The sequence below is a fragment of the Emydura macquarii genome, unplaced genomic scaffold, assembly GCF_026122565.2.
Source record: "Emydura macquarii macquarii isolate MOO-44397 ecotype Brisbane River unplaced genomic scaffold, CSIRO-AGI_Emac_v2 contig_2680, whole genome shotgun sequence".
NCBI lineage: Eukaryota > Metazoa > Chordata > Testudines > Chelidae > Emydura > Emydura macquarii.
The window spans coordinates 2,602,510-2,626,266 of record NW_027132817.1 but is presented as its reverse complement, the minus strand read 5'-3'; the positions used below and the strand labels follow the sequence as shown (position 1 = coordinate 2,626,266).

Below are 23,757 nucleotides of genomic sequence, written 5' to 3'. Positions count from 1 at the left end.
TATGCCTGATTATTTTATGTTTCTAATTAAATTTTATCTTAACCATGTCTGCTCTCTCATTTGTTCCAGGATTACACCAGCCACTGAGGCATTATTTCTGAAACACACACTGAGACCTTTTGCTGACCTCACATTGGCTCTGTGGACGTTAGGAAAGCAGTGGACATGATATACCTTGACTTTAGCAAAGCTTTTGATACAGTCTTCCACACTATTCTTGCCAGCAAGTTAAAGAAGTATGGGTTGGATGAAGGGACTATAAGGTGGATAGAAAGCTGGCAGCATCGTCAGGCTTAACAGTTAGTGATCAATGGCTCACTGTCTAGTTGGCAGCCGGAGTGACCCTCTGGTCGGTACTGGGGCCTGTTTTGTTCAACATCTTCATTAATGATCTGGATGATGGGGTGGATTGCACCCTCAGCAAGTTTGTGGATGACACTAAACTAGAGAGAGTGGTAGATACCCTGGAGAGTAGGGATAAGATACAGACTGACCTAGAAAAATTGGAGGATTGGGAAAAGAAATCTGATGAGGTTCAACAAGGACAAGTGCAGAGTCCCACACTTAGGACGGAAGAATCCCATGCACTGCTACAGACTAGCTAAGCCGATTAGCTAAGCAGCAGTCTGCAGAAAAGGACCTGGTGGTTACAATGGACAAGAAGGCTAATGGCATATTGGCCTGCATTAGTAGGAGCACTGCCAGCAGAAGAAGGAAAATGATTATTCCTCTCTGTTTGGCACTGGTGAGGCCACATCTGGAGTATTATGTCCAGTTTTGGGCCCCCCGATACAGAAAGGATTTGAACAAATTGGAGAGACTCCATTGAAGGGCAACAAAAATGATAAGGAGGCTAGGGCACATGACTTATGAGGAGAGGCTGAGGGGGAACTAGGCTTATTTAGTCAGCAGAAGTGAAGAGTGAAGAGGGATTTGATAGCAGCCTTAAACTACCTGAAGAGGGGTTCAAGGGAGGATGGAGCTAGGCTGTTCTCAGTGGTGGCAGATGACAACACAAAGAGCAATGGTCTCAACTTACAGTGGAGAAGGTCTAGGTTGGATATTGGGAAAAACTTTTTCCACTAGGAGGATGAAGCATTGGAATGGGATGTGGTGGAATCTCCATCCTTAGAGGTTTTTAAAGTGGGCCTTGACAAAGCCCTGGGCTGGGATGATTTAGTTGGGGTAGATCTTGCTTTGAGGAGAGGCTTGGACTAGATGACCTCCTCAGGACCCTTCCAACCCTAATCTTCTATGATTCTATGGTGACTTCCACTACAGTGTTTTTAGCACAGAGGGCCAATTGATAGCTTCAAGTAGCAGAAAACTAACCTAAACTCAAACCTGCGCCTCTCATGAATACAAACTGCCGCCTATTTAAAAGGTTATTAAAATGCAAGTTTCTATCCTGGGTTCCAACAAACCAACCAGCTGGGCACCGGCATCCTTTACTCTATGAAAAAGTAGATTTCCCCCATCCTGTTCAAGGAGGAAAATCTCTTATGCCTCTAGTCTACAATGTGAAACCACAGAACTGAGCAGGACAATGCATTTCTGATTCCTTCAGTAGGAAAAAAACTGAAAGAAAAAGTGTTAACAGAAACATGAAAATTCAACAGCTAGGTACATGAAAATGTCTAATATCACCTCTATATCTTAATCTGTAATTTACAGGCAAAACCCAGCTCCCCTTATGTTATTCTAAATTTGGCTTTAGTATCTTTATATGGTGCATCTTGCAAAGAGAGCTACAAAACACTAAATCTTTGAAATGGTAAATTAAAGATTTACAAAACAACCCCTCTAATGCTGAGGTAAAGGTCTTCAAGACCAGTAAAATGGAAATATGAGGAGTATTCTCATATGAATGCTCTGATTATAAAACTGGAAATTAAAAAGCTAAGTCTCATTTGTATTGCTGAAACTTACTAAAGTCTTTTTTTAAACTGACACATCAAAGAGAAGCTACTGGGAAAAATGAATTTCTCCGATTTGTTTTATTCCTTCCTTCTATTCCACACAACATGCCAGCTGCTTTCAGTTGCACTATAGAGCATTAGCTCCTCCAACTGACTCTTCCAGGGCACCTGTTATTCCTCCGTAACTAGGACAATACAAAATACTATAATAAAATGTGGCTTATTATCAACACTGAAGCAAGATTTTAATAGGTCTTAAAATAATTTTCAAACTGGAATTTACCCAAAAGAATAAGGCAGTTACATATCAGCCAGCATGAGTACAAAAGCCATCTAAAGCCAGGAAAAGTTATAAAAAAGGGAGAAAATTATGTTGAAGTCCAAGGTTTAATATAATTTAAAACAGGACCCTCATGTGAGGAGGAGCAGTAAATACACAATAATTCACTCACAAAACAAATTACATTGCCCCACTTGAAGCACATTTCTCCTGCCTATTGCTTAAAGATAAGGCAAAAGAAAAACATTATATGAAATCTAAGCTCAAGACATGTGTCTTCCTTGTACCACAAAGGAAATACACATTATGACAACTATTAATTTTTGTTTCTTGTCGCACCCAAACAGGAAAGGCTATGTCATGGTAATGTAAATTTGAGTTAAACAGGCTTTATGCCCCATCCCAGATGACAATTATCCTCATTATGCCTCAAACAAATATGTACAAGTCATCTAGTTTCCCCATAACTATTACCAAATAAGGGGTCTGAGAGGGATCTGAACGTGCAGAGGGAAGGGGTCTTGCAGAGCAACCCAGGAAATGTGTTCCATGCACAAGGAGAGCAAAGTCTGACAGACAGATAAGGTTGGCATTGACTGATGACTGTAGAATGAATCAAAGATAAAAAGGTAAGGAGGAGCAGAATCATGCAGAGTTTTGAAGGGAAAGGAGCCAGCAGAGGGGTTCAAAGTGGGGAACTGTCACAGCCCTAGGAAAACAACTACTCCTCTTCTAGCATCCCTTGGAACTGGCAGGCCTATGTCTCCACTTCTTTAGAGTGGAATCCCACTACCCACACACTTTCTACCAGGGTCTCCATGTTACACCGCACTGGTAACCAACTGTTACTTGGAAGATCGAACTTGGACCCTGCCAAAGTTCTGGAGGCTGTGGTCAGTAATAGCATGCAATGACAAGAAAGCAGTTTCTCCAAAACAAAGTATGATTTATTATGCCCAAATGGTACAGAAAACTTAGAGAACTCTATTTTAAAACAACAAAAAAGACCTATATGTATAATGTCTTACCTACAATTGGCATTCTCTCCTTAGCCCCTAGGTAGACATGACTTTGCCTTGATGCCCCCTTCTCTCTGGGCAACAAGTTACTGCTATCTTACTGCAGATCCTGTTTCTCAGTCAGCCTGTCTATGTGTCAGCCTCATGGCCTACTGACACTTTAACCCTTCCCTTTCTGCCAAGGTCACCATTTTAATCAATCAGGGTCTTCTGATGTCACGTTTAGCCTTGGAAAGAGAAAGACATCTTAGTCTGGATGGTCCCAATTAGGTAGTTGCTTCCCCAAATTGAGGGCTCAGCCATTGTTGTCTTAACTCTTTTGAAGATGGGTATCTGAAAGTCTGTCTTATCTATATCACCAGCAAGATCCTTATATGGACTCAGTTCAGTTTGATTTAAACAAAACAGTATGCTAGAATACTCAAATCCTGTTGTAAGTGAGAAACATTTCAATAACTGAAGCCCGTCACTGTCATTTCTCTGCAAAATAGTTTACTATTTTACACTACTTTCAAAGATTCTTCACACAACATAGTGCTTATTTTGAGATTAAAAATTTCTCCCCACAGTTGAAAATACAAACAAACAATCTGAACATTTCTAAACTGTTATTCTCACAAAGCAGGTGATAAATATTCACTGTATTTCCCTTGAAATCTCACAATCTATTTTAGTTTCTTTTTCTACCAGAAACTGTCAGACACCATAATTGCTCATTTCTAGTAATATTTTAATGCTTTGATCTCCAAAATTAAAGCCCACAACTGCACACCTGTGTTTGCATATTCCCTTTGATGGGCCCCGTCACCTTAAATGTCAGCATTTATTCCACGTCTCGAGTGCTGCTTAAGAACTAGCTGTGCTCATCTTGTGGCAGACTTTGCATGTAGATTTTGTAATGTGTTTTTGAGAGCTATAAATTACAAGCCATATTTAAAATGTTCTGTTTTTATAGAAGTTTGGGTGATATTAACCCTTTGGAAAAAAGAGATTCTTCTTAGGGATATGAAGTGTAGAACAAGTCAAAAGTACAATAGAAAAGATGTGTATGCTTCTAAGACAAGGAGTTTAGAAATTTACCACTGAGATTCTCTTCAATTGCCAGGGTTAGATAAGTGAAGTATCTAAGAGTGGGGAAATCTCTTTTAATGTGTTATTTAATTAAAAACAAACGTACTGTCTACGCACATAAGTGAACTTTAAAGACTCAGAAAAGTTTATGTAAATATGCTCTTATTGGCAAATGAAGCCAGGACCACTTATAACCATCTTCTCCTTGTTACTCTTGAACGTCCTGTAGCGGACACCATCACTGCCCCTTCTTATTTCAGGGGCAACTTATAGTTTTCATACTCTATTCTACTTTCTAACCAAACCTTAGGAGCTCAGAAGCTCTTCTCGGTAACTGGTTTCCTATATCTCAGGCTGTTCATGAGATCCATGAGGTCCTTGACTTTACCTGCCTCTCTGTTCAGAGCTTGCGGGTTCCACAAGGTTCCCTGTTCCCCTTGCCTTGCACTGCCCTGCAGACCTTAGGCTGGAACTCCACAGATCACATTTGTTTTCCACTTTTCCTTGCCCCTGTATGCAGAGATTTTTATAAAGTTCTCAATGTGGGCACTTTACAAAGTACTTTTTGCTACATTAAACAAAAGTGCTTATTTTTAATAAAGAAGTTTTATTTTGTTAGCCTATGCATTAGATGTTAATAGTTATTGTATGTAAACTTTGAAGTTTTGCCATCATGCTGTTTTTAGCTAAATGGACCCAAAGAAGTCTAAGAACACTGAGGAAAGTTTTAAAGTGTCATCTTAAGTACCCATAACTTAATAATGTTTTTACCAAATGCCTTCACTTTCTAAAAAGTACCAGAATACCCTGAAAGTAACCAAAAGATGTTTTTTCCCATGCAAATTTATAAGGGGAGTAAGCATAGGGTTTATATAATAATTATACTTAGATTGCAACCTTAACTACAACACAGCTAATGAGTGGCTCCATAATTAAATTAATTATTAAATGACCTGTAACTTTAACGGTTTGACCAATTCTCTTTATTTTTTACTGAAGGAGCAATTGTGTACCATTATATAATGAAATCATTTGCTACAGACAGAAAACCTACTTGATAATACTACTGCAAAGCAAGGGTAGATGTCTGGACTTTTAGTTCAAAAAAAGACGTTTTGCTTATTTCAAAAAAGAACAAGTTTTGTTCGACCAGTTGAACAAAAAGAAAACAAAAAGAAAAGACTTATGTTAATCTAAAGATGTAACCTGTTAAAGGGGACACCACTCACACCAATAGTAGAAAGCAAAGTAGCTGGCAAGATGAGTGATATAATAGTATAATACACACATATAGCAAGAATTTATATTTAACCATAAAAAAGTGCAAGATTACATTTTCCTCAACTACCAAGATTACTCTTATGTTTCGCTTTAGAAGATCTGTCACTGTGCCTTCACCAGCAGACCTTACTCCAGTTTTTTGTTTAGAAAAACTAGGCCATATATGAACAGCGTATGTTTTCCATAGGAGTGTTTGCTTCTGCAAAGAAAAAAAAGTATTGCATATTTACTCTAGATCCTTGGTTTCTGCATATGCTGCAGTAAGATCTCCCAAACACGAGTACAAAGAAGTTTCCCCATCTGACATTAAAAAAGGGGGAAGAAAGAACAGCAGGCCAATAGAAAAAAGGGAAGAAAGAAAAAGAGAAAGAAAAGAAAAATAAAGCATATTCACATACTTCAAATAGTTTGACACGTCAGTTAACCCCCTTCTCTACTTTCTTACCTTACCAGGGTGTGCTGGGATAAATACATTAAAGAGGTGCTCTGAAATTTCAGAGATGGGGACCAGGTTAGGACCCAACTGACAGATTTGGTCAGGCCTACCCATTCCTGCCCATGGATCCTCAAAAACCAAAGTAGTACTACCAAATGGTGTAAGTCTTAAAAGGTCACTTTTCTCCACTCATCTTCTCCTACTTAATTAGATGGGGGGGGATATACACACACCTTCACAACACATTAGAACTATTTACATTAGACTAAGCCATCATTAATACCATCTTTACTCAATGACAAGCTATTTTTCTGCATAAATTGTCTGTGTAAAATCTCATCAAAAGCTCCAACTATACAGAAAATTCCAAGGGGAAAAACTATTCTTACATTAAAGACACACAAAGAATGTTACATAAGTCAAAATTTCAAATAAAAGAGTGATTTTGCAAGTGACCTGTAAAAAAGTGGTCTGTAAACTTTGCAGAAACATTATTCTTTGCTTTAAAGTAAAACTGTTAAGTTTCAAGTTAATTCAGTTTTTACTAATTGAAGTTATAATGGGGGTTAAAAGAGCTCATAAAAACATCTATTTGCAACCTTAGGTAGAGATAATCAAAATGTATTATTGTAAAATACGTTTAGTCTCCAAGGCCACTACTACAATCTTAAAATGTGTATTTTTTCACCCATGACTAGAAGCTAAAGTATAAAATCTGTCGATTTACCTTAATCTAAACATACAGGCAATTAACTGATTATGGGTCACATGACTGTGACTCTCAAGTAAGACAAATATATACTGACCTTGTTATACGTATAGGCACAACAACAGTTTTTTGGTTTGGAGGATTTTTTTTGTTTGTTTGTTTAAGAATTTGTGTATTACAAAACTTAGTCAAGTGGGAGTTTTTTGTTTGATGTTACTTTATGCTTAGGAATTACCACAAGGTGCAGCAGCGCATAAAGGGAATTTTTGTAATCTATAAATTTTATTTTAAAATTTCAGCAACATCTGTTTTGAAATTCTAAGGTTGGTTGTACATGTTCATGTTAATCAATGAATAGAGATCTTTGCCTTAGTACTATATTACATGAATAACCTATATTTGATCCACGTTCTTTAACATAGGTTATTCCTTTACCAGGTTTAATTTATTATTATTATTTTAATTTATTCAGAACAAGTGAAAAACCATCAGAACTAACTAACTTTTACAAGAATTGATGGTGGGGGAATCAAGTCACCCGAGTTTGCTGTCTTGTCTTGCTAGCCCCCATCCAGCTATTCTGCTTCGTTAGCTGATGGATATTAATTGACTACAAATTAAAGACACCTAGAACAACTTTCTATTATTTTTTAAACATCCACCACAATTGTTCCAAAAGCCTCCAGCTGCAGGGCCACCACCTCCAGCTCCCTGTACTGCTGACTCTTTCACATTAACTGGGCTCAGAAAGAAGACTACTCTGTGTATTTAAAAAAGCCAGAAGTTAAACAGCTGTTTTTTAATGATTGGATCAAAATTCTGCCTCCAATCATTAAAAGTTCTTTCCAATAATCTGTTAAAACGATTTGAACAGCAGTTTTAAGGGAAACATAATACTGTCAGCTGTTAGGGACTTTCTGGTTGTACAGAGGAAAAAAAATACATAAAAGTAATTTTAAAAATTAGTCTTGTCCTATATATCTTTTACCTATCAAATTTGCTCAACCCATCAACCTAGAAGTCTAAAAGGCAAGTGACACATATATAATGAACACCTCAGAAAAGTTAGGGCCTGGGCCTGATTCTGTAACCCTGTAATAATACAAATAGTTCTGACTGAGGTTTAGGCACATAAAAGACTGCAGGAACCCTTACTAGCTTTACTGAATACAGTTGGCTGGGGTCATTTTACTGAAAAGCTGTATAATTTTTGACTAGACAGGTGCCTTAACCAACACTCCAGTGCCAAACACCCAAACTGTGGGGAAACCTGAAATCAGATTTGAACTTTGGCAGCTAGGGCCCATCTCAGTTTGTAATTCTAAAACATAAAAGCCTCACACCGAAGATAGTAAGATGCCTTCTACTCTGTTATACAGATTTACAAGAGACCAAAAGAAAATTAGTTTAAAAACAATTGAAACTTACTGGAGGTTTTGTTTCTTTTTGCCAATACAGGCACCCAGTACCAGTATCACAACTTTTATAACTTTTCCTCAAGACAGTCATCTCCAGAAGACGATTTTAAAATGCCAAAACAATTAAAATATGTTAATACATATCCACAGTAAAGTGTTACTTGCCTGATTAACTTTCATATTGCTGGCCTGAACAAAATATAGCCAGTTAGTTTATAAAATTCTCCCTTGTGAAAAGATTTTAAACCAATATGTTACAAGTGTCCAACTTCTACAGGAGTACTTATTTTGGACCCTTCTGCTTCATATTTTATACATTGCATACTTCCCATGCAACATGTAACTTTATGGTAATCTTTTTGTTTCCACTAGTATTCAGTATTTTATTAGACAAAAAATAGACTAATTTGGTTTAAGCTCTTAGTAGCATTAAGGAGGGAATTTTGGGGGGAGGGGAACAGGAGACGAGTTTTTACTGGGAAGAATTTTGGTTGGGTTTTCTGGCTCAATTGCTATAAATAGATAAAAATAGAAAACACCCCCATACTAACTTTGACTAAAAAGGAAACTTGTGAAAATGTGTTCAATAATCTAGGCTTCAACTCTACTGGGAAGCACTCATGTGTATAACCTATAAAAGAGCAAAATATTCTTAACTGCACTCCTACAAACTTGGATGTTACATATCCTGACAGCAGGACTTGTGCGAGGTCAGAAACAGGGAAGGTAATTTATGATGCAAGTTTTCATAAAGAGACAGTGAAGGTAGTAATATACACCCAAATGGATGTATTTATTCATGTACAATGATTATTTTTAACAAAAAGTATCAGATGTCCTGTTAGAAATTCAGGAAACCTGATCAGTCCTCTGAAAAAAATAAAGGATGATGGAAGCCTTGGAGTTAAAGCTGAGAAAAAAGGTTTATAAGGCTTACTCAGATACTCAGGTATGTCTGTGAACTGCTAAAATAAAAAAGAGCCAAAGGCTATGTCTACCGTTATAGTGGCATTTAGAGTACATACACTGCATGCCCCCAAGCCTGGGGAATAAATAGAAGTGTAGACAGTGAGGCACTGCTTCCGCAATAGCCTGAGAACATAATACAACAAAATCTCATTCTGTGGGCTAGATAAGTGATAAAATGATAAGAGAAGCGTAATTTGATTCATAAAAATCTACAGAATCATAATTTCAATGGTGTCACCCTCTGCAGTGTGGCAAGGAGGACTTGTGCCCTCCAGCTCACAGCTCCAGGTCCTCCGATTGATGGAAATTTTGGTAATACCCAACTTGATCCATTTCCAAGAAAACTATCATTCAAAAGCCCTTTCTCCATGAACACGTTACCAAGCATGATAAACCTACAACAATTGTACAGCTATGTATTCAATAACAATTTAAAAATCAATTCTTTTTTAAATTATACTTTAATAAAGAGATGCACTGCTTACATAAAGAGGACACTGATCTTTGGTAATCCTAGGGAAGTCAGTCTTGACATGTATGATGAATAAATGTTTTATTTCCTTTGTGAGTGTAACTTTAAAAACAGAATATTTAAACATCAATTAAAAAGTTCTAAAATATATCAGACTAAAACATTGCAGAACAACCAAAACACTACAAAACAATGTACTTACAGCTCCATATGGCAAATTAACATATTTCAAGAACTTCTGGACCAAATCATCAGTTAGCTCGTTAAACCGATATCGAAAGAGGTCCATTTCTTGTTGAATGAACCATCGTCTGAGATCCTCACTGCAGTAAAAAGTTAAAAATCAGATATAAATAATGCACCATGTTTAAGACTGCATATAGAAAGGACCATCAATGAGATACTATTAATACAACCCTTCTAGAAACAATGTTCTGCACGTATCAAGATCAGTTTTTTATTCTTAAAGGAAAAAGGGGGTTTATGGTTTTGAAATAACGATTAACTAATCCTATATTATAGAGATCTGTACATACAGCAGAACTAAAAACCCTGAACGGAGCTCATGGTGTGAAGCAGGAGTGCTGAAAGCCCAGAGGTCCAGCCTAAGGAGATGGTGAAGCCGCATAGCTTACCCTGGAGGAACAGTGAGACGCCTAGGGGGGCTGGCACATTGAAGGGGTTCCTCCTACTGTTCCAAAGCTGGGGGCTTAACAACGATCCTGGGGTTCCATAACAATAGTTTAATACTGCTTTACAGTCATTAACAACTGCCCTTACCTACACATATGTAAAATTACTAAAGATACATTTCAAAAGCATCAAAAACATGTAACTAACAAACATGAGGAGCATTAAAGAGTGCTCCTTGATTGTTCAAAATGCAACTGAAAATGTGTGGGCTGCTGGTGGTAGAAGGAAGCAGTAATGATTTTGAAGGGGAACTGAGGAACAAAATATGCAGATGAGGAGTTAAATTACTAAACTTTTAAATCCTAAAAAAGCAGTTAAGTTTTTTGTGTGTGGAAACACTATGTAATTTAACCCATTCAGCACAATCCCTTCATGATTCTTAGTAGGAACCGATAGTTCTAATTTGGAAAGTTTTTAGAACATTCTCACACTCCACAGATATTGTATATGAAAAAACAGAAGCACTTGTTCTGAACACATACAGTAGAGCTCAGTCTATTCAGTTTTATAATACCTATTTGTGAATGTGTCTTAAATTTATAAAACAATTACAAGTGAAGTAATTTTGTAGGCATTAAGTCTAGAGTGTCATCAGTGATCCATAGTTAAATGTCAGAAGCTAGTCATTCAAGAAAAAAAAATGTTTTTTGTATTGAGGTAGTGCTTATGAATCCCAGTCATATAGACCAGAACCCCAGTATGCTAGCTACTGTCCAAAAAGATGTTTGCTGCTCCCAAAGAGCTTATACTTAGAGTGAAAGACAAAGGGTTACACATGGATACAGTCAGATGAGGAAACACAAAGAAACAACAAACAATACTGGTCTCTTGCACAACCATTGCCAAGTTTTTTGTTTGCCTCCCAGCAAAGGAAGCTTAAGGAAAAATTGAAGCATGACAATGGAGATGGCTTTACAGATGTTTACAGAGAGCTTTTCGCACATGTGAAGAGCATCATAAAGAAAAGTACAAAGATGCTTGTTTGAAAATGTAACTAGTGGGCAATGAAGGATGGCATCATTGGCAGAATGGAGACAGGAGTCAACATTTCAGTAGAACAGGAAAGATGACAGGTAGCATGGAAATATGTCATAAAAGGCCTAGAAAGCGAAGACACCTAATTCTCATTTGATGCAGCAGAGAAAGTGGGCCTGTGGAGGAATACAACAGAGGGGTAATATGGTCAAGACAAGCCAGAAAAGTTATTGTTGCGGCAGTGTTTTCAATGACTACAAGTGGGGCTAAAGTGCATCTGTCAAGACCAGAAAAGAGGATGTTGCTCTAGTAGAAAGATGAGGTGAAAGCCAGGGTGAAAGTTTTAGCTGCACAGATAGAGATGGAAGACTATCTTTGATGTTATGCAAGAAGAATCAGCAAGATTTAGGCACAGACTGGAAGAAAGAAGCTAGAGAGAAAGTCAAAGGTAACACCCATTCTACAGGCCTGACAAAGAGGATGGTGGTGTTACTGCTCACAAATAAGGTTCATGTTCATTCCAAACATGTACAACTAAAGCCCAGCAACAGAGAAACAAATACAAAAAAGTGATATCTAATCCAATAATCTATCAATGAACCAGAGAAAGTAAAAGTGAAAATGCACATTTCTGCCTCTGGGTGGCACTGTTGATCTATTATAGAAAAAGCAAGCAGCCCCCTTAACGAAATTTTAGCTACAAACACATCCTCTTTGCAGACAATTAATTTAATTAACTACAATACACAAAATCTGTGATCCAACCTACTTAATTTTTTTCTGTAACATGGACTCCAAATTTAGCACTAAAACAGCAACTATAAAGTCACTGAACTCTGCCAAGCTTTGCTTCTCTGACTTATGACCTTCAGTTAAAGTTTTTCCTGTACTATTCACTTCCTGTTCTTATCTATTGAGTAGTGTCAATTTTTCAGTGCATGCCAACATTTCATCCCAGACAAAGACTGCATTTCGGAGGTGAATGATGGAGATCACCCTGTACAGTTTGAGTGTCAGTTCAGGATCTTTCCATTCAAGAACCACTACAAACTTAAGATGTTTATTTTCCCTTTTTGTATGCAGTGTTGGTCCCAGAATATTAGAGACAAAGTGGGAGAGATATCTTTTACTGGACCAACTTTTGTAGGCGAGAGACACGGAAAAATAGCTCTGTGCAAGATTGAAAGCTCATCTGTCTCTCCAACAGAAGTTGGTCCAATAAAAGATATTATCTCACCCACTTGGTCTATTTTCCCTTTCATTATTAACTATATCTTCCCAACGGATAAAGTATAATTCACAAAGGATGAAAACTGGCTAACAAACTTTTCCATAGAAATAGCATACTGTTAGCATTTCCAATAGCAGGCTCAGAACAGCCCTTGTGAAGGTGTGCCACCTTCATGAAGTTACAGAATACTACAATTTCCATGGGTTTTTCCTGAAATAATACCATCAACTAGCTCTTACATAGCATTTTTCATCTGTAGATCTCAAAGCATTTTATGCAGACTCATCTCCATTTACAGAAGGTGAAATCGAGACACACGGAGGTGAAGTGACTTTCTCAAGGTCACCCAGCAGTTCAGTGGCCGAGCTCAGAATAGAAGCCAGATCTCCCAAGCGTGAATCTAGTGCTCTATCTACTAGATAACACTGCATCCCACCATGCCAAACTTCTTTTTCAAAAGAGGAAATGGGAGGTTTGAGGGACATTATCAGCTTCCATCCAATTTCAAAAAGCATCCAGTTTCTGACAGAAAAAATATGTTGAGAATTTGTTTTAAATATATTTTACCTTTTTAAAGATGAGGGGCTTTTCAGTCAGGGAGAAACTAACTTAAAGAGGAAATAAAATTAACAATACACAAAATGTTGTCAAATGCATAAAAACCCAATAGAAATGTTTTCACTAGCTCTTTAATTTAATAATCTTAAATCAAAATTTTAACTAAAGTAGGTTCTTCTCAAATTCATAGATTCCAAAACCAGCAGAGACCACGGTGATCAGCCAGTCTGATCTCCTGTGCAACATAGGCCATTGAACTTTCCCAAAATAACTTCTAGAACATATCTTCTAGAAAAAACATCCAATCTATGAAATGTTGAGTCTAGTTCATGAGTTAACAGTGTCCCTCAGAGGAAAAAAACGTGCCATCTGAAGTAGACAGTCAGAACTTTGTATTTAAAGAAGCGTATTATGTACATTGCTGGTTCGAATCACTAATGGAGTTTATGTACAACATGTCTACACACATTAAAACTGATACTACACTAACGAAAATCTGCAATCTATGCACTTTTAATGTACTAATGGCATTTAATTAACAGGAGACTGCATATCAATTCACAACAGAGACCACTACAAATTACTTATTTCCTGATTTTAAGAAACAGACGTACAGACAATGACTGAAGACAGGATTGCATTTGGCTGACTGGTCCCAATTTTAACTCTCAGTGATCCCAAATGGCAATCTGGCAATTACTTATCTGCCCTAAAAGTCTTCTATTGTGTCACCCCTTCTGTTCAATACATAGTGATGCCAGGGGGAAAAACAATTAAATTTGGGCTACGGTGTCATTCAGATTTTGCTTTTAAGGGCTTGTTTACATAGTGTGATAATGCATACCAGTGGGGCGTGAATTCTAATGTGCACCAACTGACCCTTGTAAACCCTGCTGGTGTGCAATAAAATAGGATCTACACAGGCCAGTTAGAATGCAATATATTGGTGCACATTAGAATTCACATTCTATTAGTGCATATTACCACACCATGCAAACGTGCCCTTCGTTACAGATAGTGCAGTGTCTGCTCTGAATGTATAGACCAGGATACGGACATGGTTGAAATTTAAGGCAAGACAGAAGCAAATCTGATAGGCTAGGGAAGAAATCTAAGATGTTAAATTAAGTTGTATGTATATTACTGGGGACTTTCAAATCCTCTTGTCAAGGAGATATTTCTTCTGGGAGTCTCTCTTCATCATTAACTGCTCCTGGATTCTCAGGAACCAACCATTTAGCTCTTCTTTCACAACCCTCCACATCTGCTTGGCTACACAACTGCAGCCACTGCCACTGGGCCGCACAGGAGTTACTCATATCTTTGAGAATACCACATTCCATTACTGCAATATTTCTACTTGGGGCAATTATGTAGAAAACTTGGAAGCTAAGGGTTATGTGGAACATAGCTGATTTATTGGTACTGGTCCTAAGGAACATATTACAACAGAATTGCAAAGACTGCATTTGCTTCCTATTAACTTCTGAGTAATACAAGGAATCATTAATTTGTAAAAACCTGAATATTTTGGGATCTGGCTACCTGCAAGACTGCTATCCCCGCATCCACTGTAATAACTGGGATACTTTTTGCTGATCGTCCCCAGACACACATAGAGAAGGACACACTTTCTACCTTTAGTCGCAGTATTAAACCCATGCAAGTACTTATGGTGAGATTTTTCAAAGCTGCTTAAAGGAGCTGGTACCCAACTCCAACTGGAATTCAATGGAACTTGGGCCCTTAATTCATTTAGGCACCTTTTGAAAATCCTAGCCTTAGGACTTTAATTAAAGAGGTGATTGGGGGGCCATATATAAGGCAGTGATCTACAGTGATAATCTATTTAGACTGACTTGTCAATTACTGGGGGAGGAGGGTGTTCAAAAGTATTCAGCACCAGCCTAAATCTATTCCCATTTATGTCAATGGGAACTAAATTAAATCAAGGCTGAGTGTCTTTGAAAATAAAAAAAATACACAATGTGTATTAGTACCCAATGATTGTGTGGTGAGTGCATTTTATAAATATCAAAATTAATTTGTTAATGCCTATTTTTAAGTACAAAAATATTCCAGTTTTTTTTTTAATTGTACGTCATGTTTCACCACATATGAATTCTCTTCCTGACCAAGCTTCTAAGTTAAGAACAGTCTTATTCCTGAAACAAAGAAAAAGCTGCCTCTATATTTAGTACCACCAGCCTTTAGGTTCCAAAGTTTTAACCATATACTTGAAATTATCAATTAACAAGAATATATATTTACTTTAAAAAAAATAAACAAAAAAAACTTACGACTGGCAGTAAGCAAGGCGCAGTATGAAATGAGAGATATGGTCTTTCCTCCTTGCATCATAATCATCCTCAATCAAAGCCTACAATTTCCATAAGAGAAAATACGTGTTGAATTATGGCAGTAAAAGAAAACTGCAGTTGAGAAATACATCCTAAATTAACTGCCAAGATCCACAAGCATCTTCCTGTCATATCAATGTAAAACATGTAAAATACATTACATATTTTCTACACTGACATAACTCTTACAGTACTTACTGAGTTATCAAAAGACAAATGGAAAAATCCTATTGTTGACTGAAAATGGCAACTGAGAATTCACTTCTGGTACAGAGAAACTTTTCATCCAAACACTTGCTCTGAATTAAATTGGTTATAATTTGGGAGAAAGTTTCCTTCATGACACTCATTTGTGGGAACAAACCAAAACTAATTATTTCAAGGCACCCACACGAACAATTCTATGCGTTTTTTCTGTGCTGATAAGAAAACACCATTCCCAGAGATGAATGCAATATTGCTGGGGCCAATGATGCTAATAGACCAAAAAAGAAATAAATTCTGTGAAAGGATCAGCTTCTACTCTGCTAGAAGTAGGAGATTTAAAAAGAAGAAAAGCACACATTAGGCCCTCCAAACCTTACGGAATAATATCCTGAAGACCTTACTCAAACAGCTTTCAGCTGACTTCGGTAAGAGTTTTGAATGTGCAAGATTTCCAGATTTTGACCCAATTAGTTCAGTAAAGAAACAAATTCAGTGGTATAAGTTGTTCAAATTATAGAATTTATGCTTTGAGTGCAGTATTCAATAAGTGTATCCTTATTCACATAGTTCCAGAGGAGTAGCCGTGTTACTCTGTATACAGCAAAAACAACAAGAGTTTTTTAAATTTAAGTTTTAAACTAAATTTGTTAGTCTTTAAAGTGCCACAGAACTCTCGTTGTTTTTGCTTATTCACATAATTTTCTCAACAGTACATGGAAAATAAAATCTATAGTAAAAAGGTCATGCTTTTCTTCTTTCAATTACATACTCACTTTGTATGGAAATTTAAGCTTTCGAAGCTCATGCTCCAGCCTGCTTTTGTACTCATCACCACCTTTCACATAGCTTACACCAAGGTTCTCAACTACTTTGAGCACTAAAGTAATTAGAAGAGACAAAAAGAAATCAGCATGAGTAACTATTGTGGTATTAAAAAGATACATCTATTAAAATGAAAAATGTGTTAGTTCTGTCACCTGAAGCGAATAAGAAAAATTATATTCTATTCAATTTTTTTTTTTTTTTTTTTTTTTTTTTTTTTTAAAGACTGAGAAAGACCACAAACGTTTCAGATTTGCCTCTCCCACATCCCCACAAGCTTTTGATCAACATGAAATTTGCCTACAGGGTTACAGCCTTTGCCTGAATTTATGAGATAGAAGATATTAAAAGGAATAAGTATTTTGGTGCCTGATTCAAAGCCTACTGCTGTCAATGGAATGATTCCTAATCGCCTTGGTATATTATTAAGTACAGTGCTCAAATTATTAATTACAAATTAGTTTTCCAATTAATTAGTGTTATTTTCTCTTTGCAAATCATTCATGAACTAATTCTGATTTCTTCCAATGTTTTTGCTACTGGCAAGTATTCAGAGGGCTCTGAACAAATGTCAGTTATGGGACCTTTGAGTTATGGGAGGTTTAAACTGCTCACTTCAACTCTTTGTACGCTATATAATCAATCATACACCTCAATGTACTGTTTCTGTTTTCAATGGACCACAAAATTGTTAAACAAGCAGACAAAGCAAATGCTCTTCTCCTCCATCCACAAAAAGACCTGTTTACATTAAAAGTTAGTTATTTGTACATATGATAGCAGCAACGTTACACTAGCACCCAGAGGCAATCTGTCAAGATCGGGCCCCCATTGTGCTGGGTGCTGGACAAATATAACATAACAGACAGTCCCTAACTCTAAAGAGCTTCAGTCTAAATATGGCTGAGATGCGAGCACCGAATCAAGGAGGGAAGATTTTAAAATTAAGGTGACAATGCAAGAACGAAAAATTATTGCCAGATCACACTATTAGCTATTCATCACTCATTTACTTTTTTTAAAAAGCTATGAAAAATTCTTCATATTGTTATACTATTTACTATCGCCCTTGTTTTCCTGGACCCTTCCCCTCTATTTCTTTTTTCTCTTCTTTCTTTACTCACATTTTATCCTTAGTCTGCAAACTATCTGGAGCAAGTATTGGTTTTTCTTTTATACAAACAAGGCAGACCATCCATAAACAAGAGAGCATTTTACCCATTTGTAACACAAATGTGATACAAATATGTTCAAATTTAACAGCTATTCAGAATTCAAATAGGTATTTTTTCACATACAATTTTTTTTGCAGTATTTAATATTCAACTATCATTAATTAAATTAAAAAGCAAGATTTTGGGGCGTTTACACATAGAAATAGATTGACTAAATTTTGTACTTTTTTGGAGGGGGAGAGAGAAAAGTATATTTGTCATCTAAAAACAACCAAATATTAACATGGGAATATAAACTTCAAAAGAAAACTATAAGTACAAGTGAAGACATAAAACATATAGGAAGAGTAGATGACAGTCTATACATAAACATATTATACAGGGCATCATTGAGGTAAAGTTTTTTTTTTTTTTTTTCCCAAGTATCAACTACTTCAATACCCACCATATCGCTAAAACAGTTGCATTACAGGGGAGTCTTCTAGCACTGGTAACTGACATCAAAGTCTGCCACCATCCCATTTTAACATGATTATAGGCAACAAGTGATACAGATTATCTGAAACTGCATTTACCTAATGTGCAAAAAAAAAAAATGGTTGCATATCTACGGTTTTACTCACATTTAAGCCTATCGATGGCAAAACTTTCAAACTCAGCTAGAGAAATATTTTCAGTGGGAGGCTGCCCGTAAAACTGAAGGCTATGAGGATACAGATCTCCTCGTCTATCACCAGCCAGCCTCGTCTTCATCCTTCTTTCTCTAGTAAACTCCATCTTCTTTAAATAAACTAGAAAAAAATTCAACAAAATATTGTTTAATGTATCATCAGGAATAACCAAATTTTGCCCAACAAAGAGGGTGACATCACACCCTATCACAGTGGATCCATCCCTAGTTAGCAGGCAATGGAACAGACTGCCCAGGGGCCAAGTTAAAAAGAGCAGCACCCACCAGTCACTTTTAAAATATGCGTTAGCAGTTTCAGATAGACTTGCTGGGGCCCTTCTACCAATAACTGTGGCTTTCGCATCATATTTTGGGAACGTTTCTCTCCTGTGCTGCTGTATGAGATCCCCACAAAGAAATGGGGGAGCCAACTACAAACACAGCACTGCCAAATGTCCAAAGCAAACGAGGGGAAATAAAATGGGCTCCCAGGCACGGCAGTCTGAGATGCACTGGGAGGCAGACCACAGCCAGGCACTAGACAATGGCACCCAAGTGACCTTCCATATGCCAGGGCAGAAGTGCGGGGCAGGCAGCACAGAGCTGCCCTCCCACACTGGAGGTCTCAGCAGGACGGGCTGCCATGCCACAAATGGCCAGCCCGGAGGCGGGGGGCGCCCCTTCCCCCGGGGAGCGGCAGAGCCGGGGCTATGCCAATGAGGCCAGGTAAAGCCACAGAGGGAAAAGGACCGTCCTATCAACGACAACAGCTAACCGAGGGCGCGGGGGCCTCGGGCCCGGCCACGATCCCCGCACGGGACGGGACGGGACAGGGGCCATTCCCACTAATGGGATGGGATGGGACACCGGCACCGGGGAGCGGAGTCAGCGGCACCGGGGGGCACGGCTCCTTGGCAGCCCCGCGTGAGGCGGCAGCGCCCAGGCCGGAGCCGAGGCGAGGATGACCCGAACACACGGAGCGCTCACCAGGCGGCCCGCCGGCGTCCGCACCAGTCCACACACACACACACACACAGCCCCTTCCCTTGCCTTGCCGGCAGCGGCTCGCCTTCCCGCGCGCGCACTACGCCCCGCCCCGCTCCCCTCACTTCCGATTCCGCGCCATTCGGGCCGGCTCTGCCCCGCCCGCCTAATCCGCCGGCCTCGGCATCTAGCCCCGCCCACCAGCGGCCCTTTACTCCGCCCCTGCCACGCGGTCCGGCCGGGTGTGCGCGAGCGGATTCGGAGAGCGCTTGCAGTAGGCTGAGGCTGTTGCTGGGAGAGTGGAGCGCGGTGGGCGGAGGTGGGGTCGGGTCGGGTCTCATAGCGCCTGTCCGACCCCGACCCCGCCTGCAGCACGGCGCAGAGCAGCGCGCCCGGACTGGCCGGCGCCTCCTAAGCTCACCCAAACACCAGTACAAGGAAGTGTCCCCTTCTGACATTAAAAAAAAAAAGACGGAAGGAACAGCAATAGAAAAAGGAAGCATGCATGCACAGACTACAAATGGTTTGACACTGCAGTTAACCCCCTTCTCTATTGCCTTACCTCACCTTAGTGCAGGGCACCCACATGGGGAGGAAGCATACACTTTACCAAGGCCCTGGGGGACCCAGCCCAGGCTGTAACCCCCATTACCACAAGGAAAAAATTGAGGCTAAACTGTAGATCATGCCTAAAGCTATTTATAGAAACTTATTTCCCTGTATGTATCTATCTATCTAGTGTCCAGCTCATGTGAGATTTGCTGGAGCCAATCAGAAGCAGTGTTAGAGCAGTCTCACGCAACATTCTGAACAGTGAGTTGCTGGGAGAGTGTGTGCTTGTGCAGTTAAACTAGCTCCTGTAGTTTGTGCTCTTCTCTGTAGCATGGTCTATCATATCAAGATCAAGAACTACCAGCCCCATAGTTCCTTGTGCATAGGCAAAAGGGAGGGACAGCTGCTGGGCGGGGCAAAGCACCATAAAACATGGGAGCCCGTGCTGCTGCTTCTGGTAGGATTTGCAGGACCAAATTGTATGTGAGTAAGGGTCTAATTCAGTCACAGACACACCCCATGCTGCCATGTCTGGTGGTGGCTGTAAATACAAATCAGGCAGCCAAAAATGTAAGGAGGTAAAAGAAAGGGAACTAAAAGAAGCTAAAGGACACCAATCTATCCTCCAGTTTTTTAGCTCAGACAAGGCCTTTCTGCAGTCAGGCAGTGTACTAACTAGGGAAGCAGATGAACAAAATCAAGATGAAAATTATTTCAATATAAGACTGTCTGTGACACATAAAGCTCAATCACAAGTAGAAGCACTGAAAAGGTACTTCAGCTCATCTTTATGCCTTTTGATGGCTAGCTTCTGGTACAACATTCTTTCAAGTACTGAGGACAGAAGCAATATTTTACAAGACAGGAATCTCTCTTGAATCAGAGGTAGCTCTCGTTGCTGATATTGAAGAAATAAAGCAACTTAGAGATCAGTGGCTCAAAATTCTACAGGGAGCATGACTTGTAGCAGAAGGCATGGGAATTTTGGCACAATTGCCAAAGAAGAGAGGAATGAAACGGAAAAGATTTCATGATGAGACATCTGAGCCTGAGGAATCATGTTCTACCATCTCTGAAAATGAACCAGAGTCTTTATTCAGAAGAAATGTTTTCGATGGAACTTTGGACAATGTCATCTGAGAATTAGAGCACAGATTCAAAGCAACCAATAACATTTGTTTGACATTCCGTTCAGTCCTAAAATATGTGACTTTAGAGCCTGGGGAACTGGAAGAAGCTTCTAAATGTCTACTTCACAAGTATCCTACAGATCTTTCTAAGAATTTTCCTTGTGAAATGTTGCACCTGAAAAAAATCTTCAAGTCTACTTTTGGAAAAGAATATGAACTATCTCCACTTATCTTATTAAATGAGATTTACAAAAAACAACTGCAACTAATTTTTAATGAAGTGCACATAGCCCTACAGATTTTTTGCACGCTACCAGTGACTGTGGCAGAAGCTGAAAGAAGTTTTAGCAAGCTAGGACTCGTCAAAAACTGCAGGTGTTCTACAATGAGGCAAGAATGGTTAAGCCACCTAGCTATCTTGTCTATTGAGTGTGAATGTGCAAGAGAAATTGACTTTGGGAGGCCAATTCATGATTTTGCAATGAAAAAGGCCCGACAAATAAAGCTTTAAAGTGAATTGGCCTAATTATAAAATGTATGCAGTCACATTGGTCCATTAGAATAAAAAAATCAAGACATTGACAGGACCAAAAAGTTACAAAATAGTCAGCAAACCTGTAGAACTCTCAGGCTCGGTGTTATGTTAAACAAAAATAGCAAAGGGGGGGGGGGTGTATTTTTCAGAAATGTAGAAAATGTAACAGTAATTTCAGAATTCAAACTTTTTTCATTGCTCATGAAATTGTATGTATTGGATGAGGGATTGTGGTATGTGTGTGGGAGAGGACCTGTGTTACAAGTTTGTACTGGGTCCAAAAAAATTATGCTTGATCCCTGCCAGGGTGTGCTGGGATAAATACATTAAAGAGGTGCTCAGAAACTACAGAGAAGGGGACCATGTTAGGACCTAACAGACAGATTTGGTCAGGCCTACGCACTCCTGTTCAAGGATCTACAAAAACCAAAGTAGTACTACCAAATGGCAGAAGTCCTTAAAGGTTACTTTTCTCCACTCATCTTCTCCTACTTCATTAAATGGGGGGGAATATACTCTTTCACAACACATTAGAACTATTTTAATTAGACAAAACCATCATTAATACCTTTACTCAATGACAAGGTATTTTCCTGCAAAAATTGTCTGTAAAATCTCATCAAAAGCTCCAACTATACAGAAAATTCCAAGGGGATAAACTCTTCTTACATTAAAGGTACACAAAAAATGTTAGACAAGTCAATTTCAAATAAGGGTGATTTTGTAAGTGACCTGTAAAAAAGTCACATGGTAAAATGTTTTTCTTTCCATGATATTTCAGCTCTTTTCTTATGGTTTAATAACTATCAGATACTCTCATATTTAAATAAAAAATGTTCAATTTCTTGATATTAATATCTAATTTTTAAAAAGTAAAGAAGGTCAGAAACTTGTTTTACAATAACTTTCTTACGTTGACTTCCCACATTAGCATTGTCACAAATGATATTCTTGAACAAGATGGCCACCACTCATTGTAGGCCCAGAAATGACTATTAGTTGTAAATGATTAAAAATTACATTTTGTGTTTTATTCATCCCGAGCTTTCTTTTAGACTGATGGGTAGAGCGACATTGGTGCAGTTTTCCTTTAATTTCAGAGTACAGGTGTTATGTTGAATTCCTTTTTATTGCTTGTATTCAGAGAGAGAAATCAGCACAGAATCACAGAGAGATGCAACACAGGGAGCGTCTTTATTGAAGTAACACTAAAAACCAGCCAGGACTGGCTGAGCTATCCCCTAATAGTCTAACCCTATTGCTATGGCAACAAGCTAAGCTCCGTTGCTACGGTAACCTAGGCAATTAGGCAAGACACAAAGTACATAACATATTTCTCCCCCCTCTCAGGTCTCACCCAACCTTCTTCCCTACAAGTCCAAGAGGATGGAGTTATCAATCCATTCTGGTTGCTTGTTGTGGGGGATGCGCATCATTATTCCATCACTACTGAGATCACAGAACTAGAACAGCTACATTCAGGTCAGTGTGGACAGTGTAGGAAACAGGTCCTGTTTGGGCGATGACTGTAGCAGGGACCCATTTAGCTCCATAAGCATAGTTCCGAGCTACGACAGGCTGTCCAGGACTAAAGGTTCGGTCTTTTGCTCTGAGTGCACGTCTGATGACTTGGTTTTGCTGTCGACATTGCACAACTTGTGCTTTGGCAAGTTTCAGCTGATCAAAGCAAGTGCGCAGCTGTCATCCCATCATTAGAAAGGCCAGGGACACTGGTCAGAGCATGAGGTGTGTTTCTGTAGGATAGTAAGAAGGTGTCCAGATGCTTTTCAATGGATGAATGTCCTCTTGCAGATCTTAAAGCTTGTTTCATGGTCTGCACAAACATTTCAGCTAATCCATTGGTGGATGAATGATACGGTGCTGTAGTGATGTGATGTATCTCATTTGCTTTCATAACATTTTCAAACTCCTGAGAAACGAACTGTGGTCCGTTGTCACTCACAAGTTGTTCTGGCAGACTGACACGACTAAAGATTTCACACAGTTTCTGGATAGTACTTTCAGCAGTAGTGGATGGCATTACAGAGACTTCTGACCATTTAGATTCGGCATCTACAACAACCAGGAACATGCTTTCTTCAAATGGGCCAGCAAAAACAATGTGAATACGCTGCCACAGGTTTTCAGGCCAGTTCCATGGATGTAGGAGTGCCAAATGAGGCACGTTCCTCACACTCTGACATAAAGTACAAGCTCTTGCCTTCTCTTCAATAGCACTGTCCAGGCCAGGCCATCAAAAGTAGCTTCATGTGCACTATTCCACACTGACC

At 38.8% G+C, this 23,757-nt stretch overlaps 1 protein-coding gene across 7 annotated transcripts in view; it reads right to left on the bottom strand.

Annotated features, from left to right (window-relative positions):
* PRIM2 (DNA primase subunit 2) overlaps positions 1 to 19,740 on the bottom strand; it is a 294,044-nt gene extending 274,304 nt beyond the window's left edge. For 5 of the 7 annotated variants that reach the window (XM_067565536.1, XM_067565538.1, XM_067565539.1 and 2 more), the window contains exons 1-5: positions 19,253 to 19,310; positions 18,219 to 18,386; positions 16,372 to 16,475; positions 15,332 to 15,411; positions 9,777 to 9,897 (exon numbers count right to left, since the gene is read on the bottom strand). In XM_067565536.1, coding sequence (XP_067421637.1) covers positions 9,777 to 9,897; positions 15,332 to 15,411; positions 16,372 to 16,475; positions 18,219 to 18,372 — 459 coding nt within the window. In that variant the 5' untranslated portion in view covers positions 18,373 to 18,386; positions 19,253 to 19,310. Of the gene's footprint in view, positions 1 to 5,261; positions 5,770 to 9,776; positions 9,898 to 15,331; positions 15,412 to 16,371; positions 16,476 to 18,218; positions 18,387 to 19,252; positions 19,311 to 19,450 lie in introns of those variants that run through there. The other 2 variants (XM_067565542.1, XM_067565537.1) reach the window with 2 other exon arrangements.
* Positions 19,741 to 23,757: the final 4,017 nt, after the last annotated feature.